The following is a 20686-nucleotide window of genomic DNA, read 5'->3' on the forward strand; positions in this document are numbered from 1 at the left end:
ATATACATATACATACATATACATATATATACATATATACAGGGCGAGTCAAAAGTAGCGCCCGATTTCTGTTTTTTCAGCTGTCAGATTCTTTCTGGGAAGTCATGTTGTTAATAATTGTCTTGCAGATTATTAATTTTCGAAATTCATTAATTGTTGATTTTGTTTTGCAGGTTATTGCTGCGAGTTTGGAAAGTTACTGAATTTGCACCAAATTGAACCATGAATTACCTTTCAATGAATCAACGCATTGCGGCCATGAAACATTCCTACAAATGTAATGAACAACCAACGATGGCGGCACGCCATTTGGCACAGGAATTCGAGATTAACGCACCTCAGGGAAGAAACATACGATTGATTGTCGAGAAATTTGAAGCAACAGGGTCGGTAGCCACTGCAAAGAAGTCCGGTCATCTGAAAATGGCAACAAATGCAGCTAAGGCTGAAGAAGCCATCAGAAGACTGGAACAAAGTCTGCAAAAGTCAACTCGCCGTTTATCTGCAGAGTTGGAAGTGAGTCAATCAAGTGTTATCCGTATCCTTCACCAGAAAAAATGGAAACCTTACATTCCATGCTTATTGCATGCCCTTCATGATGGAGATGATGACCGCCATCTTCAATTTTGTGAAGAGTTCTTAGCTAAACTTCACGAAGAGGACGCAATGCGAGAGAACATCTGGTGGTCAGATGAGGCATGTTTTAAGCTTAATGGCAAAATTAACAGACACATTTGTGTCTACTGGGCTGCGAATAACCCAAGAGTGACAGTTGAGAAGGAGGTAAATTTACCTGGAGTGACAGTTTGGGAAGCCATATCTCCATTCGGGATAATTGGACCCTTTTTCTTTGAGGGATCTGTCACGACAGAAATTTACCTGGATATGCTGCAAACCTTCTTTTCGCCAAGTGTACAAGATCAGGACTGTTATTTCCAGCATGATGGAGCTCCACCTCATTATGGACGTTATGTTCATCAGTGACTGGATGAAAACTTTCCCAGAAAGTGGATCGGCCGCCGCGGTCCGATTGAGTGGCCGGCACGCTCCACAGTCCTTACACCTCCTGATTTCTTTATTTAGAAGCTCATGAAAGACCTTGTTTATCATGAAAAGCCTCGTACCATTCAGGAATTGAAGGCTCAAATCACTGCGGTTTGAGAAAATTGATATCGAACTCTGCAGACGTGTGTGCCGCTCTGCGCCAGCTTGGCTGCAATTGTGCATCGATCACGAGGGAGGGCACCTTGAAAATTGCAAGTAAAACAGCTTGGTACAGTTCCGTAATAATTTTTTCTTGAATAACTGGTGAGATAAGCATGTCATTCATTTATTTCGACCTTCTTGTACACTGTAATGCAAATGGCAAACAAACAATCAACTGACAGAAATCGGGCGCTACTTCTGACTCACCCTGTATTTATATGTTTGTTTCTTATGTTTCTTGTGTTTCCGGTTTCTTGAGCAAAGCAAGCGGAACATATTCAGTAATTTTTGGTGAGTTGATGTTTTGTAGCCATATTTAAAGGCAAAAGAATGTTGTGGCAGGTAGGATTATGAATCGTGAAGTATCTTCATATCATGCTGTTTTTGCACTTCGTGTTCAGATATGCTCAGCACGTGAACAATTTCAGAATATTCCTCGATGAACAAATTCACCTTGGAGAGGTGATTAGCATCCAAACGTTTTAATTACATGATTCCTGTGCATCACATAATCACATCATATTACTTGTGCCATCTCCGAATATCTTTCAACGATTCTCTCCTTCATAAATCCACTAAAACCTGTGTTAAGTAGTTCATCTTTCTGCCAAATAAAGTTGGCCACACATGGCAAGTGGCTGGATAATTGAGCTTGTACTTGAAATGGTAAATGGCAAACTGCGACTGCCTTCAGCCAAATTGAACGCACAACCTTGGGGATTTATTACAGTGGGTTTACCATGAAGCCAAGGTGCACATCTTTGCTATGTATGGAAAACTGGTGAATGAATGTTAGCACGTAGTCTAATGGGGCAGTGCATGTACCTGCACGTCTTGAGGTATTTGGAGTTAGTGAACTGTGTGCAACTTGCTGTCTTCTTTCTCTACGTAATCATAATATGCAGAGCGATAGTTGATGATGATTGTGTTCCAGGTCCTGAGAACAAACACGATGGATTATCTTGAAGTTGTCACTCTTTTTCTTTGAGTGGAGGAATTAGGGAGAGTCAAAGGAATTATTTTTTTTTTTCCAAATTTCAAACTTATTTTCCAGTCCCCTTTTTGTGATTAAGATTCCCCAGTGGCCAGGGAGGTTTTTAATCATACTTTAATAGGCTTTTAACAGCTGAATGACCTTGAAGTACACAAATTAATAACAACTAACCCGTGCCAAATGCGTTCAGCTAATGGGTAGCATCTTTCCATGGAAAATGGCCTGGGTTCGTCACCAAGTCACATAATGAAAGTGAATTATATGGCTGTGGGGGGAAGGGGTTAATTGGAGAACATGGAGTTAATGTCAAATAAAATAATTGACACAAACAAAAATAACAAAGTATCCTGGATTGGAATGATAGCTCGTAAAGCCAGAAGTTAATTTGATCCTCTCGTCCTTCACACTTGTCTGTTGCATTACCATGCTTTTGTCGTCGTGTGATATAAATCTCATGTTCTTCTCCAGAATTGAATCAGTATATAGTGATAAAATTTCTGCCTAATAGTGACTAATTGTTAATTTCCATAATTGAATAATAGTGTCAGTGAAGGCCAACGACAAGATAAATGATGTATATAATCTCAGTGGTCACAATGGCGAGATCTGCAGAGCTTTGTCTCTTGAACAGCCAGACTAGTTGGCGGTTACTCCTCCCTAATTATAACCACTTTATTTCTGAAGATAAAGTGGATTTTAGTCTTGAAATATCAACAAGAGTATGTGTACCGACGTGGAAAATGAGGTACTGCTGATGTTGGGAATGGTCAAAGAAGAAAGGGACTGGATCCATATTTGACTTTTCATCTTGGATTCCGTCCCTTTCACCTTTGATTCATACGTTGCTTTTATAATCCTCCCTTCTCCCATATTTCCTTATTTTGTTCTGATTAAGGGTTCATGCTTGAAATGTTAGTCACACCTCCTTTCCAACAGCAGTCAGCACACAGTTATTTACTTTTAGTTGATAAAATCACTTGTTAATTGCCATAATGCTCTGCATATTGTGTTTTCTTTAACAAAGAAGTAAAAGCATATTGTTGCAGCGGATCAGAACAACACTTGTGCAGACAATAAGTGTTGTGAGATGTGGTGACACCATCTCTGACTTATTTCTAGTTGTCACTGGAGTTTGTCAGGATGCGTACTGGCCTCCACACTTTTCAGTGCTTATATGGACTGGATTCTGGGGAGGATGTCAGAGAGATCAAGCTGCAGTGCATCGTTTGGGAATGTCAAGATCTCTGACGTTGATTTTGCAGATGATGCAGTCATCTTTGCGGAGACTTTAGATGTCCTTTTGGGGGCCCTCGAGGTGCTCAATGAGGAGTCAGAGCTGCTGGGATTCTGGGTTTCCTGGATCAAAACTAATATCCAGGCTTTCAATGACATCGTGGATGCTGCCATCTTGTCTGTACCTGTTTGTGGCGAGGATGTTGAGGTCACGGAGAGATTCACTTACCTTGGCAGTGATATTCATGTCTCTTCTGGCTGTGAGCCAGAGCTCAATAGACATCTTTGTCGGGCCGAGGGAGTCATGGATTCATTGGATCATGGGGTGTGGTACTCCCGTACCTGTGCGGGAGGACGAAAGTCTGAATCTTCATGTCCTTGGTGCTTCCTGTCTTGCTCTATGGATGTGAGAGTTGGACTCTCTCCAGGGATCAGAGACGGCGACTTAATTCCTTTGGTACCAAGTCTCTTCGGAGAATCCTTGGCTTTCGGCAGTCTGACTTTGTGTCCAACAAGTGGTTGCTGAGAGAGACTCAAATGAGATTTGTTACCTCCATAGTTCTTGAGCAGCTGTATGGACATGTAGCTCGTTTTCCTGACGCTGATCCTGCTCACCAGATTCTCTCAGCAAGGGAGCCTCGTGAGTGGAGGAGGCCAATCGGCCGACCACATGGCTTGTCATTGCAGCAGGTCGATCAGCATCTCAAGGAGATGGGGATGGCCAGACAGAGGCCCCTGGAGCACCGGAGGAAAGTGGACACAGCAACACTCTGCTCCAGCACATGCTCCCATACCTGACCTGACCTGACCCATTGTCTCAGGTCACTCTCCTGCATTTTTTTCATTGTTTTATTTTTTTTAATTAAAGATGCTTTCCAACAGTTCTGTGATTTTTCCAGTGCGTCAGCTTCGATATCTGTCACCACGCAAAATTACCGTGATTCCCCATTGTCTCAGGTTGCTCACCTGCATTTATTTTTTTCATTTATTTATTTCCATTTCTTTGTATTTTAATTTACTGACACTTTTCAATAGTTCTGTGATTTTTTCCGCCGGTGTATCGGCTTCGATGTCCTCCATCGGCACGCAAAATTTGAGCTTTCTACGTCACCCAGAAGGTACCGAACATTAATATCATTCAGTGAGTCAGTGAGTTGTTTGAATGAGATTTATTTATGAAATGTATATGATTGTGGAATTACATTTATCAATATTATTGTAATAAGGATGGCTACATACACAAGTACTGCTCTTTGAGTTGGATTCCCACCCTTGCAAAAACATCTCCAGATTCCTCATGAGATGTGATAGGAATCTCAAATTTCATTACATCTCATGAGAAATTTTATGTAAGAGGCAGTGGAATGCGAATGCAGTCCAACTATCATCTGGCGGATTACCGGGGGAGAGGGGGGAGGGGGGGATTCACGGTCTTGTGGCACCAACGGTTCTTCTGAGAGGACATATCGATAGCTTTCCTGTCTGGGATGTGGATGTTTCGAAATGTTCTTGTATCTTTCACATGAAAAGCCTTAAGGCCACTACTTTGGGCAAATGATCTATTCCTTGATCAACCTGAGTGTAGGACTGACCACCTTACCCCATTAGGATGCCGGTATACCTTCCTGCACCGATGTTGAGCATCCAATGGGAGATTATATCCAATTGTTATATTATTTAGATTATTGTAGATTAGTGGATTAATCTATGTTGTTGTTTTCTGCCCCTTGTCTAACATACTGTGCAGCTTCCTCTGCACTAATAGATGGTGTTAATTTGTTTGCCCCTGTCGGCCTGTTCTCCAGTGCCATTATCTGTCATTTTGTCCTTGTCATTATCTGTCGTGTTTACACTTTCATTCATCTAAAAACTTTGTGAACAGAAAAAAGTGTCATAATACTTCCAGATACACTTGTTGATTAGGGTATTTCAGATTGAGGTGATGGAGATTGAGTTTGGAAGGTTCACGAGAGAGACCGTGTACGGCGATTACAAGCTATGCCATTGTCTCCATCCAGTGATCGATGGAGGAACGGTGGACGAAACTCGCTGGGATTTAACCTGTCAAATGGCAGTGATGACATCAGTACCGACATTGTTATACCGGTCCCAACTTATTGGAGCCAAAGCAATCCTTTGCAGAGATGATTCGTGCAGGAGTTAAACACCGGTTCACTAATTGCTTTGGAAAGCGAAAGAAAAACTCTCCAGGTTTGCTCTCCTGAAATCGACCGATGCAAGCTTGATAAATCCCTGTGAAGTAGAAAATTATTTCTCCCGATGAAACAAAGTGTAATTTGTTGAAACGGCTGTTTTTCAGTCAATGTGACTTCGCTGCATTTTTGCCACGTTTCTACCCTTGCTCGACAATGGGTTTGCATGTCATCATGTGATATTTTCTCATTTGGCTCAACTCGGCCTCGTCCGCTGACTCAGCTTGTAACCACAGCCCGGGTTTCTCTCTCACAAGGAAAGTTGATTTGATTGATCAGCATGTTGAGCCACCTGGACTCGCTGGTCAAGCCAGCAACTCAATCCGTCCCCCTCACTCGGTGCATAGTTTTGGTGGAGTCGTATTAATGGGGCCAACCCATCCTCTTATCGGCCAGCTGGTGAAAGCATTGCTGCCAATTGCTCTAATTATTAGCATTTGGCCAGTTGGCCTGCGTAAGAGAACTGGCTCGCATTTCGCTAACGAGCCCTCTGCTCTTCATCTGTGCTTTGCATGTCTTGTGCTTTTCAGCTTCTCATTTTCATCTCTCAAACATGCTTTTCATTGTGGGTAAACAACTGTTTGCACATTTTTATTTTTACACGAACACGTGCCGATTCCAAATGAGGTGGTAGTTTTGAAATGAATAGGTTGTTGTGTTTTGTTTTTTGTTTTTTTTTGATCGAAAAGCAAAAACAAAAATGGCAGCTGCAATATGAAGATGTTTTTTTTTTTCAGAGCTTGCAAATGTTGCTCAGTTTACAGCATGTTCGACATCAAGCTGATGAGTCTGGGTTCCATCCATAATGGGGTCAGACTTGAAAAATACACTGCTTTTTGGGTGTAGCACCAGCAGGGAGCGCTAGGTCTCGAAGCACACCAGTACCGGATGAGATGTAAAGCCGGCTGTCTCATCTGCGTTTAGGTTTTGGAAGTTAAGGATCCCTCTCTACTTTTTGCAAGCAGTCGGCCATTGTGTGCTGGTTTCAGGACCATACTCACTCCCGGGATTGCTGTCATGGGCTAACGGCCCAGGCACTATTGGCCAAATGTACTCCTGTGGCGAAATGGTTTCCTTGTGTATTGGATCATTTATTTCTTGGGAATCGTTTCAAAACGTTACTGAATTGAATCCGAATTCGTTTTAGAGTTTAGTTTGAGAAGTTTATATTGAAACAGAATTGTAATAAAAAAAAATTATTATTATCACAATTATAACCTGGTGTAGTTTCAACGCTTCTTTTTTTTGGCGTCTAAGAGTCATCGCCATAGTGCTTGGGATTTGAATCTGAAATCCCAGCATCATGAGCCTTCTGCTCAGATGGACCACCAACCAGATGAACCCTTTTGACAATTGCAAAGCCTTCGGTAGTACCCTCTCAAATTACAAATTGCCAGTATGGATTGAGTGGAGGATTGATCACCTGACCTCATTACAACCCTCCTTGGTTTATCAATACCCTGGCAGCCCCCTTTAGCACCTTTAAATTAGTGGTGAACCTCAATCAGGTGCTCATAGGTCATAATGCTGGGGTCACAAATTGGTAATTCCTTTTCCTGTGTTGATACGTCCATTCCATCCTAATTCCCTTGTAATTAATGGGAAAAAAGTCTGCTCATCCTTACCCTGCATGTGCTTTCTGGACAAGTTCCTCCATGAGCGTGAAAGCATTGTTAGAAAAAACAAGATTGATCAGATAAGATGTTAATGTTGCTTGTTTGGATGTTGTGAATTAAAATAGCCTTTTATAGGTCTTGTATCATCCATCATTCATTATTGCGTGATGCCAGGATTCATGGCATGTTTAGCAAAGGGATAATGACAGTAGACAAAGGAAGAATATGGGATGGGTGGAGAATGATATGGGGGGGGTGGGCGGGGGAGGGAATGGGGTGGGGTTGGCAGAACTAATACTATTTTGCATAAGTTTCTGGAGAGTTCTGTCACGCAAATTGTTTTTTGTGTATATTTGATTTACATGATGTCATGCTGACTTGAATCACTAAAAATCATTATAATACATCATAGATGGAAACAGGTAGCGATCGTGTGCAGCCTGTCGCTGCTGCTTGTATCATTATCTGGGGGCGTGGCTGTGCCATTGATTCTGTGCCCCTATACCAGTGCACTGGTTTTCATTTCACCAACCTCAGGATGACAGGCTGAGTCAACCACACCTGGTGTTAATTCAACAGGCCCACAGGGGGCTCGAACTCAAGACCCTAAGATCTTAAGCCAGCCACCTTAACCGTTAAGCCAACACCATATTAAACATATTAAATGAAAATTGTTTATTCTCACTGTGGCCTGCCTTTGTCCTATATTCGTTTCCTGGAAGCATTGGGGATAGAGGGTTACATGGATATTGGTAGGAATAGTAGGTCACTTTACTATGTATTGGTGATTGTATACGTGTGTCATGATTGTGATGTGTGTGAGAGAGTCTCGTCAAGAGGTAAATGTGTTGTCAGTGTTTGTTCATTCCTCACTTTAAAACCTCTGGCATTCCCACTCCCCCACCCCCTAAAAAATAAGTGTGTGTGTGTGTGTGTGTGTGTGTGTGTGTGTGTGTGTGTGTGTGTGTGTGTGTGTTATATGCCAAATCATGCTTGCTCCTTAATGATTTTGCATTGAGGAGGGGTTTCCTGCTGTCCAGGTCCAAGTCACATGATACTCACACCAGTGTTACAGTTGTTCGGACGGCCCAGTTGCCTCGTCCGAATCCTGACAAACCACCGTTCAAGCGGTCACGCCGGTCTGCCAGTTCAAACGTTCCAAGCAGGGTCACATGCCTGTTTGCCACACTACCTTACCTTGGTGGAACGTCTGAGTCGGTTAAGTTATGTGCTAGTACTTCCTCTCATCCAGAAAGCAAACGGTAGTTTGAGCGGATCTTGCGCCAAACACAGGATACTTTTCGGGCTGGGCACTAATCAACCGAACCCAGTCTGTCTTTGTATAACATCTATAACTAGCAAACAAGACACATTGATCGTCCAGAGACCAAGTGTATTTATAAAGCATATTGATAACAAACATGGCAGGAATACAAATGAAGAAAAAAATTCAATTCATCTGACTTCAAAAACCCAAACCCCCCCCCCCCCCCCAGAGTCAAAAAACGAACGGCAGATCCTTAATTATCTAAGCACTTGATGGACTCCAAGAGATAAACCAGAGAATTAGACGAGACTGAAAATCTGCCAAGATGCCAAGAATGGCATCCAAGAAGATGCCAAGAAAGAAAAAAATGCCAAGACAGGACACAGCCTAGTCCCAGGTGGAGACACGGTCTTCCAAGGAAACAGTTCGTGCTGCAGACACGAGCTGGCCCGAGGTGAAGTGGGTGTGGCTTGAGGTGGGGACATGGTGGAAGGCTGCAGCAGGCAGATGTGTCATGCCTTGGAGAAAACCCCTGCAATCGTCCTGCAGCTTCCCCAGCGAGGTGTCCTGCCGTTCGCACCACACCTGTTTGTATTCTCTGCCCCACCCACAGCCATGACGCCACGAGCCGCACCCCTCTTGGCTGCCATTGACTCAGGGCCCAGTTTGTGGGCAGGCAGTCCACCATGACCTTTCACCCAGATGGTGTCAAAGAGGTGGAGGTTGGCGCTCATCCCACCTCGACTAATGTACACGGCCTGTCAGGTTGTTTAAAAGAACATAAAAGACAGATTACGAAGGGATAAAACATGAAAAGGGTGTGAAGGGAAAGCGGTTTTAGACACACACACATTTGGGGAGGAAAGATGATCGCTTTCTGTACATATAACGACACATAATTCGATATCACAATTCAATAACCATTCCTGCACTATGCAAAGTTACTCTCCCCAGTCCTTCCCACTCCCCATCCCCAGTGAAATTAAATCAATAAGTTCGCAGATTGAATTCATACGGCATTAATATTGTGCAGACATGATGGGCCAATCGGCCTCCAGTCTCAAAGTTCCTCATATTTCCTTGTAAACATCACATTGTCGGCTCTTTCACGGTCGATGGTGATGGGCAAATTATATTTTGTAGGTTTACTATTCATTTATAATGTGACTCTTCTCGACCATCTGCGCCCCCTTGGCCTTGGGACGTGCCAGGATTTTTGAACACGTACTTGCACGAAGCTCCCCATAATTGGTGGAATGAAGGGGATGTTCAGTTATGACCATTTTAAAACGGACTAAAAAGTTACCCGACTCCTTTTAATATTGCGGCCTCCATATCATGAGAATTATTTATCATTATTATGCAGTGTTCTAATTTCAAGCTTAATAATATCCTGTTGGTTTTGCCTCTGTTGGTTGTCGCTACCAAGTTCTCAACACTTTTCTTCTTCTTAATCTTCTTCATCTTTTACCTCTATTGTTATGTAACATGAAATTGTGTGTTCATTCAGACATTGTGAAAGACAAATATTTGCCTGTCTTTGATAGTGGGGAAACTTAGCTCAATACAGCATAACAATTGTGCATTTTGTGAGGAAAGCACCAAATTTGGCACACTAGTAGCCTATCATATTGTGACGTCCACGGGACTTGAACAGTCCCGCCAAAGTAGAATGAGCCGAAACTATGGAGGCGATTTATTTGCTTATAACCCAAACATGGCGGTTCTAATCGCTCTACCGCAAACGGGACGAGGAAGGTGGCACGAGTCACTTTTCACTGAGTTGAGAATGTTTATTTGTTTTTATAATTACCAGAAATAACAAGACTCGGCAAGAAGAGGGATCCGGGGCGATTCGACAGGATGATGTGGGATCGGGCGTGGGGAAAAACACAGACAATTCCAATGAATATACAGTTCTCAATCCCTCTAAGGCGCCAAGCACACGCGCACACACACACACACACACACACACACACACACACACACACACACACACACACACACACACACACACACACACACACACACACACACACACACAAAACGTAGCTATCTCTGGTGGTCAGGCTGGACCGTGGTGTGGACGCAACTGTCCCTGGATCGGCACCGGACGAGCCGGCCTTGCTCTCGCCAGGGGGGGGCAGGAGAAACCGCGGTGCTGTCGACCTCCTGGTCCTGGCCCAAGTCCGCCCACAGCCGCCAGGGAACCAGCTCCCGCGCCAAGCCGCGAGCAGGAGAGGGAGGCAGGTCCGCCCACTGCCCGACCCCGTACTCCGAGTCAGCAGAACCCCAGAGCCAACCGAGGTGAGGCATGAGGCTCGGCAAGGCTCCCAGACACGATCAAGAGCACGATCGACTCAGCACAGCAACCAGGACGCTCTCTGCCGCCACAGCTTCCACACCAAAAAAACACGATCGTTCTGGTTGTAATCTTCTTCTTCTTCCTTTTCGACCCCGAACAGAACCTTTTTATCCTTCTTCCTCGTCACTCCCAATCGAGCCGTTTATTGGCCCACCGCCATCGCCTTCCGCCAATCGTGATCACGGGGCGGAGCCATCCGCTGCACTGTCCTGTGACGTCACGGCCAGTCTTCAGAGAATACCAAAAGGGGTTTACGCAGACACACTTACCCTATCCCATGTCCCTATCTAATTACGTGACATTTATCATTTCCCCCTTGAAGAAATGAACATTTACTGGACAACTTATCACCACTGAATTACTACTTATTACATCGAGATCCTGGTAAACTCGAACAGCATGGCATACCTAATTAAACATCCTAATTACCCTTTGAATGCATACCCCCCCCCTCAAACGTAACACTGCCCCCTCCTCTGGTACCGCAGCTCCTGCAAGGTATATCACAGGCGCTACCGTACCAGCCTTAACACTTACTGACTCAGACCTAATTAACCTAACGAAATAAAGTAGGAGGGGCAATGGGCAGCGAGTCGCAGCTAACTTACCTATCCTGCTTAATGTACTACCCCCTTATGGCCTTATCCTCGCCTAAACAATCATTCGTTTTTTTTTAATTTTTATTTTATTTTATTTCATGAGAGCACTGAGCGAAGTTGCACTCCATCTTCTAGATCATCGCTCTTGCCCAGCACTCTTCCAGTGATCTGGGAAGGGGGAAACAAAAGGTTCCACAAAAACACAACACTTATACTTTACATTCCTACTCTAAGCCTTAACGACACTATTCACAGGATATTTACACTTGACCGCCTCCCCCAGTGGATGCTAATAGACCCAGCGTTACCTGGGGAGCCAATTTTCAAATTTGCTTGCCCCAAAATTATGCGGACATCATGCCCTTGCTGCACCTGTCAAGTTGTGCGGGATCGGGTGGGACTCACACATCTTCACAACACTAACACCATGGTCATCATCACATTTCTAGGTCATGGTCCTCATTTTAATCATGCAGGCTGAATCCCGTCATGGCCGTGGGGTGGGTTACCACAAGATGATGGGGGCATCTCACGTGCAACCATGCCCACAGGTAAGCTTTAGTCCAACCCGGACGCTTCTCCACCCCGCTCCCTTTGATTCCCTCCCCCCTGGTAGCCATCAGCTCTAATCCCGTACAACACATTGGAAGGGGTCTCACTGGCTCCTCTGGCCTTCCTGGGTCGCCAAGGTCCTACCCGCCTTGGTCGCCCAACCAGACCCTCTCCCAGTTGCTTCCAGACACTGTCACCATTAGCCACCAGGTGGTGAATCTCCTTGAAGGGGGTCGCAATTCCCGCTCACCGTGAGCTTCAGCAATCCCTGTGGACAAGCACATCATCCCCACCCACAAAACCCAGATGACTCCCCCACCCCATCGGCCTTACATGTGACACCTGCATTTCTAACACTTCACCGACCATGACCTTCCCTGTTACCACACCATGTCCAATAAAAAAAAATCAATGTGTGCACCATACATTTCACTTCTTAACTTAAAACAACTCACACAGCACTTCTCACCCGATCCACGCACCAGCCATTGGACAGCCACTCGTGCGCGCTTTGTTTCCAATTACCCACTGTCCCGATTGTCACTCTAAAACCCAGCAGAACTTACAAACCCATGCCAATTTTCCCACAATTCATTTTTTTTTTTTTTTTTTACCAAAGGAGGGCACTTCGCCACAATCTCAACAGCCGAGCATGGCAGTATATGCTCAGCCCAATCTAGTCTCCCCGACCCCCGACAGTGATCTCCTGACCCGACCTATGAAAGGGCATCTCAGATAGACCTGGCAGTTCAGCAGGAGGATTCACCCTCTCCGATTCTAAAAGTCGATTGGAGGGTCCCTCCATCGCCGGGTACCGGCAATATCGTTGCATGTGTCCTCTTCGCCCGCACCGGAAACAGCTCCCCATAAAAGGTCCCCGTGAGTATCGATGAAATGTCTCTTCCGGTTGTGGACCCCCTCGGCCATAATCGAATTGCTCTATTGGCTGGGCTGGACCCCGCCGCTTTGGCGCACTAACTACCGGATTACCCTTTATCAAACTTGACAGTTTCTGGCAAATTTCCTGAAACATTTGGGTAATGCCAATTTCTCCCAGCCCCCCTCCCTGATCCTGGATCTCCGCCTGTCGGATCGTCACCGATGGCCTCTCTGGAACCCGACCCGGCCGACTCCACGAGGCCAGCCTGGCCGCGCACTCGGCCGCTCGGTGAACGGTGGGTGGATCCTGTAGCTCCACCAGCGCTCGGACCTCAGGGTCAGGAAGAACAGCTAAAAATTTCTCGAGTGCCAGTCTGTCCCACGCCTCCACTGTAAGGTCCCGATACGCGATCCTGACTGATTGGTAAATGTCCTGTGCCAGCTCCTGCACTGTCTCACCCGGCTTTAATCTGCGGTGCTGGAGCTGGGCCCGCACCAGATCACAGTTTGCCGCGAACCCAAACCGACGGCTCAACGCCTCGCAAATGTGGGAGCTGGTCAACATCCCTCCGCGATCACGTTTAACACATCTGCGGCTGGTCCCCGCAACGTTGCCACCAAATTCCCTGTACGTTCCTGCTCATTCCACCCGTTTAGTCGGGAAATGCACTCAAATTGCGTTAGAAAAGCTTCAACGCTCCCTGACCCGTCGAAATTTACCAGGGGGATGACTTTTACGGTGGCCCGCTTCTCAGTTTCTCCCTTGTCCGAATCCAGCCCAGGGATCAAACACCCTTGTGGCTGCGTATCCAATTTCGGAGCCCACTGTGGCCAAAGATGTTTTGTGGTGAGGGTCTCATGGATCAATTTTGCCTCCTGTTCCAAATGTTAAATGGACCGATTCACCTCTTCCCGCAGGATCTTCTGGGCCCGCACAACCTCCTCCAAGGCTCCGTCGCGAGTTTGTAGCTGCTCCTCAACCAACCCGGGCACTCTACTTACAAAAGACGGCTCTACCAGGCCTTTATCCAAGACTTCATCTTGGCTCATAATTTTATCTTGTTCGTCCAAACGAGCCTCCAATCCTTTTACCTCCTCCGCCAAATTCATCCCTTGCTTCCTCAGCTCTCCCCACTCTTCAACTTGCAGCTGCATACGAGCATCCACACAGGCACGATGACGTTCCAGGCTTTCATCCACTTTATCAACCCGAATGTTCGTTGCATCAATTTTATCTACCAATTTTTTCCGTATATTTTCCCCCTCCAATGTAATTTCTACCTTTGTTTCCTCCAATCTATCCTCGAATTTACTTTGTATTTCTCCCAATTTAACATCCACACACTCCTGCATCTCAGTTTTCATTTTCTCCATCTTTTCCCCCAATTCATCCCTCATTAAATCAATCCGTGCACCCAACTGTACCCCCATTACCCTCAATTGATCTGTCATTTCTGCCCTCTGTGCCGTCATTTCTGCCCTCTGTGTCACGAATTGATTTGCCATTTGTACCGTCATGTCCCCTATTAAACGTTCCAACAGTGTCTGGATCGTCATCGCACCGGTTTCCGGCGCTGCCGGCCCCGTTACGGGCAGTGAAGCACGGTCCACGCTCGGAATGGGGGAGGTTCCAACCCTACCCCTGTCTCTCCCCTCTTCCCCCGACTCGCTGCCAGACACGTGGCCTTCCTCCTCAAACATCTGCACATCCGCCATGGTGCAGAAGTCCCGTTTGCCGCCAATTAATTTAAATTTGAAAAATCCCGCCAAAATTTTCCCGCGCCCGCGCGCTTTTCTGTAATAATTTTATATTCCAATTCGTGGCGAGATTTTAATCCTGGTATATAATTTAGAGGGGTTCGAACATCCAACACCCTGACACCAATGTGACGTCCACGGGACTTGAACAGTCCTGCCAATGTAGAATGAGCCGAAACGATGGAGGCGATTTATTTGTTTATAACCCAAAGACGGCGGTTCTAATCGCTCTACCGCAAACGGGATGAGGAAGGTGGCACGAGTCACTTTTCACTGAGTTGAGAATGTTTATTTGTTTTTATAATTACCAGAAATAACAAGACTCGGCAAGAAGAGGGATCCGGGGCGATTCGACGGGATGATGTGGGATCGGGCGTGGGGAAAAACACAGACAATTCCAATGAATATACAGTTCTCAATCCCTCTAAGGCGCCAAGCACACACACACACACACACACACACACACACACACACACACACACACACACACACACACACACACACACACACACACACACACACACACACACACACACACAACGTAGCTATTCCTGGTGGTCAGGCTGGACCGTGGTGTGGACGCAACTGTCCCTGGATTGGCGCCGGACGAGCCGGCCTTGCTCTCGCCAGGGGGGGCAGGAGAAACCGCGGTGCTGTTAACCTCCTGGTCCTGGCCCAAGTCCGCCCACAGCCGCCAGGGAACCAGCTCCCGCGCCAAGCCGCGAGCAGGAGAGGGAGGCAGGTCCGCCCGCTGCCCGACCCCGTACTCCGAGTCAGAAGAACCCCAGAGCCAACCGAGGCGAGGCACGAGCCTCGGCAAGGCTCCCAGACACGATCAAGAGCACGATCGACTCAGCACAGCAACCAGGACGCTCTCTGCCGCCACAGCTTCCACACCAAAAAAACACGATCGTTCTGGTTGTAATCTTCTTCTTCTTCCTTTATGTCCCCGAACAGAACCTTTTTATCCTTCTTCCTCGTCACTCCCAATCGAGCCGTTTATTGGCCCACCGCCATCTCCTTCCGCCAATCGTGATCACGGGGCGGAGCCATCCGCTGCACTGTCCTGTGACGTCACGGCCAGTCTTCAGAGAATACCAAAAGGGGTTTACGCAGACACACTTACCCTATCCCGTGTCCCTATCTAATTACGTGACATTTATCATTTCCCCCTTGAAGAAATGAACATTTACTGGACAACTTATCACCACTGAATTACTACTTATTACATCGAGATCCTGGTAAACTCCAACAGCATGGCATACCTAATTAAACATCCTAATTACCCTTTGAATGCATACCCCCCCCCCCCCTCAAACGTAACAATATTATGAACAGATTTGGATATTGGGCCATCTCAAAATTTTTGATGGCAGTGGAAAATGGCTGCCACAGCCATCAGTGGCTGAATTTGAAATGGCCCAATATCCAAATCTGTTCATAATATGATAGGCGACTCGTGTGCCAAATTTGGTGCTGTCCTCACAAAATGCACAATTGTTATGCTAAGTTGCCCCACTATGAGGCTTTCCTTCCACCTGTGCTTTCCTTCCTGAAATCGATAGCTGCCAGGTAGCTCAGTCGTTGTCCAGCAGGAGGAGAAAGGGGGGAGGGGTCTGGGTTTGGATGGTTTAGAACTTTCGGTTGTGGATGTTACTGATCCCACGATATATATTTCGAAAAGCGTAGGCCACTTTATGTGTGCGGTACACTGGCCAAATTACTCGCCTATACATCTTGATGAGATGGTGTTTGTTTCGTCAGATTAAGATAATGGCGAACGTGGGATTAACAAACTGAGTAAGGTATGGTACAAACAGAACCGGAAGAGACATACAGATAATTTGATAAATTTAACATGGGGTGTTGATAAAGCACAAGCACGATGGGTTAAAGATGTCCTCCTCATGTGTTTCACTGTTGAAGGACACAGATAATGGAACTTCAACACAGGAGGAGGCCATTAGGAACATCAAACCTGCTTAAAGGTTGCCATCCTGTGGTTGCTTGTCCATGCTCCATCCTTTTTAAATGCTGAGCATCAAGCAAGGTAGCAGCACGTACCATTTTTAAAGTTGTTGGTATGACTCGGTTGAATACCCTTGATATTCGTTGGTTTGACCCGGCTGAGGTTTGAACCGCCGACCTCCCAGACTTAGGGGGAACCTCGCAGACCTCTTCTTTCCCCCTTTTATAAATCCTCGTTTTTCCTTGTCATCCTCAATTTTCATCTATTAGTCCCCTACCGGTTTCACCAGAATGGAAAATAGGTTTGCTCTCCGTCTGTCTGTCCGTCCGTCCATCCCACCTTTGGTTTTCCAGACTTTTTCCCCATGCCCTTCAACGTACTGAAATTAAACTTGGTACATGGCTTTATTATGATAAGGTACAGAACAAGTTCGAATTTCAGGGCGTTTCATCAATTTTTCACAGAATTATGCCCTTTTAGACCTTGTGAAAGTATCACATCGGTAGGGGCCACGTGTCGCAAAGCAATTCTCGCTCTTGTTCATCTTAGTTTTATTTTATTTTTTTTCAACAGTTATGACATTTGACGAATTCTGCAAGTCTTTCCTCGATCGTTGTGTGTCGCCAGACAGAGTCAACATGGCTCTCTAAGTCACGGTTGAAATTCTATCAATCCTTTGTGATGATCACATGGGTCCTCGGAGTCCTTTTGGACGGTCCATATTAACATGTGAAATGTTTTGTCTTGGTCGACATCTTTTAACAGTTTCTTGTTCCATCGTTTGTGCCATGGGGTGGTGTCATAAAGGTGTGATGTAAAGAAGCAGGTAATACATGTGGGGACCTAAACCTTTTTACGGCCCTTACCATATTACTTCCTTCCTGTGTCTAATCTGCAGGGAAGAGTTGTATACGACCCGAGCTTTGACCTACACCGAGAACTCCCTCACCTCTGCCTCTTGTGCAAGGCCTTTGCAGCAAATGATCGCCTTGTAGTCGATGGTGGAGCTCAGTGCCTGCCCCAAGGTGTGTAAATGCTCCTTTGTACCATACCTTACTCAGTTTGAGCTTGCATGTAGGTAGTATACAGTGTTTCCTTTCTAGTTCTGAACAGTATATGATACTTAGCAGAATTAAAAACCAATGAAAACTGCCGATCTGGTGCTATTCAGGCAGAATTTGCTGTCTTGGTGTTGTATAGGAATGGGCAGCAACAGCAGGCAGCTCAGCTCAACAGTCTAACAGCATCTCTTCTCCAACACATCTCTCGCACATCATCACTACAGGTTCAGCATCATCATTTTCGGTCCATCGTGCATCCATCAGTATTCAAGTAACTCCCAATACCACACTTGGTGAAAGCGAGCGGAGCTCAATTACCATGTTAGCACGAATGTAGCATTCTCTTTTCTTGGTTCGATTCCCAGCTTGAATATAAATCGTCTTCCTAGTGCTTTGCAGACAGGGCGTTGCATCGTTGAGTGCAGCATCCTTCAAAAGAGATGTTGTGCTGATTGTCCCATCTGTTAGCATTTGTTTGTGGCTTAAAGATACCACAGTGCTTTTAGCAAGGAGTAGGCCATTGACGAATTGTAAATTCCTCTCTTGATATCCATATTGGGGTGGGTGGGCTGGGGGCATAGTGTGGGGGGACTTCATCAGTGACATTATTGCACCCCCTTGCAAAGATCATGCAAACACAAAGCCAGGTCTTGTATATGCTGGATGATTGAAGTCATATCATTTTTGTCCAATCTGCAAGCAAGTGGACATAAAAGATGCCATGTTATATTTTTTTTTTAATGAAGAGACCTTTTTATGGGGGCAAGGGGATAGGGCAAGGAACTCCTCCCCTCTCCCTCAACACACAAGCACCGAGTTAGGTCTGGCCCAGACCACAAAACGGGTCTTGAGGCTGTGAAGGTGCTCCAGAATCCGGAGGATTCTCGTGTGGATCAACTACGCTTGCCGATTTCCACCGGGTCCGGAGATGCTGGAGATGCTGGAGCTGCCTCGTGATGCGCCGAGCGACAGTTCCTCGTGAAATTCACCTTTGCTTCACGGGACTTGCACCCATCCTTGGGATGTAGTCCATGGCCCAGCAGGTCGTCATTCGATCTCTGACATTGTCTGGCATCCCTGGGAAGTGAGGAACAGAACTGTCGTAGGGAGTGTAGGTCGGAAGTGTGATCAAATAGGAGTGGGGGAAACCATCGGCGGAGTCTGACTCTGCCATGCCCTTCACCTCGCACCAGCATGGGCCTGGACTAGCAAGCCAAATCGGCATCTCATCAGTGCCAGACTCAGTGTTGAGTCTCATGGAGGAGATAGGTTGTATCCCTACGGCTGAACACGCCCTACCAATAGATCCTGTTAAATTAGATCATGAACCATACTCTACACAGAGCATCGGTGCTGTTGAATCACCCATGGCTCGTTTCTATGGCTCGAGTTATCCTGGATGGGTCGCCACTCCAACATGGGAGGTTGGGGCATTAATTTGGAATTTGGCCAGGGTGCTTGCAATAACTCGCCTACTCTTTGTGAAGGATACCGTGGGATATTTCACGTCCACCGAGTAGTGCCAGCAGATGGGACACCCATTTAACGTCCATCTGAGGGACTGCACACACATTGATGAATCACCCTGCCTGTGAAACATCAGGATGACAATTTATAGTTGGGTTGGGATTCAAACCCAGGCGAGACAGCTTCGAGATGACTGTGCATAGCATTCGGCAATCCTGCTAGCCCATGTTAAATGGAATATGCAAACTTAGTTTGAACAAGCTCAAATGAGCTAAGATCCTCGTCCTCTTAATGATGACGTCATAAAAACGAATATGACGTCATTGTGCTGTATCAGGTTTGCGATAAATTATCTCTGCTAATGCCCGGCTTGATTCCCGCAAACAAAATTCAAAAAGCTTGCCTAGTTTTTGAGATAATTTTTTAGGCGATTTCCATTAGCGGAGATATTTTGACGTCATAACTTTTTTCTAGGAGGAACTTTCAAAATCGGAGATGGTTACTGTCTGTGAAGGGTATTTCTACATATATATGCCAAGTTTCAGGAAGTTTCGATGAAAACTGTAGGGTGTGAAACAAAAAAAGTCCACAAGAAGAAGAAGAATAACAACAACGTGAGTAAGACTTAGAGATCCTCCACGAGGATCTTAAAAAAAACCATAAAAGATGAAAAAAAAATCTCCAAGTTATCATATTGATTCGTGATTTGAAAGTACCACAGGTGAGATTGACCAGAGGCTATTTTCCGTATCAAAATTGTTTTCGTTGTTTAACGTTATAATTATAACTTTTGTGTTGAAGTTTTAGGCAATTCGCATGTTGATCAGAAACAGTGTATTTCATTTTGCTTATTGGCATCAAACAATGACTTTGAATGTATCACATGATACTAGTGGACACCTGTCCAGGTGGGAAGGTTCCGCAAGAACCGGGGAATATTGAAGAGTGCGGTGGCAGATGTTAAAGCCTGTTTTGAAACCTCGTCGTGTGCGACCGGTCTGTGCTCATGACTTTCATGCGTTAATAATTGGTCTGCGGGGAACTGCTCCACCTGCTCTATCCCATCCCATGCTCATCATGAGTTTCAGACACAAGCGACATCATTCGCTTTTGTTCAATATTTCACTTCTACGCAGAACTGGATCACCCCGAAGAATATCCCTCTGTGCATTTGTCCTTGGGAATCTTGTTAAAAGCTCATACCAAATGTTGAAATGTCAAAACTGCTGTGGTTTACCTTCAAATATATATTGTTCTTACAAAAGTGAAAGTATTGCGTATTTAGGTCTGACTTTTATGGAAATTTTAATTTCCACGATGAACAATGACACCATTTTTTGAGCTGATTGTTTTCTTGAGGAAATTTTGAGAAACGGTTGAGAAAAGGGAGGGGGTGGCACAATTGACGTCGAGTTAAAAAGCTCAAAATGTTTGTTTCGAAGCTAAAGAGAGCTCCGCGCAGGCGAGTTAACTAGACATCCCTTTATGAAGGATATCTTATAGCGAC

The 20686-nt window shown here is 45.6% G+C and overlaps 1 protein-coding gene across 7 annotated transcripts in view; it reads left to right on the forward strand.

Moving 5' to 3' along the window:
* The window catches only part of DISP3 (dispatched RND transporter family member 3), a 529314-nt gene that overhangs the window by 501471 nt on the left and 7157 nt on the right, over window positions 1-20686 (forward strand). For all 7 annotated transcript variants that reach the window (XM_085899158.1, XM_085899165.1, XM_085899159.1 and 4 more), the window contains one exon: window positions 17550-17676. In XM_085899158.1, the coding sequence (XP_085755284.1) occupies window positions 17550-17676 (127 nt within the window). The remainder of the gene's footprint in view (window positions 1-17549; window positions 17677-20686) is intronic.

This window comes from Eptatretus burgeri, chromosome 10 (genome assembly GCF_056783735.1).
Source record: "Eptatretus burgeri isolate ZD-2024b chromosome 10, Ebu_testis_v1, whole genome shotgun sequence".
Lineage (NCBI taxonomy): Eukaryota > Metazoa > Chordata > Myxini > Myxiniformes > Myxinidae > Eptatretus > Eptatretus burgeri.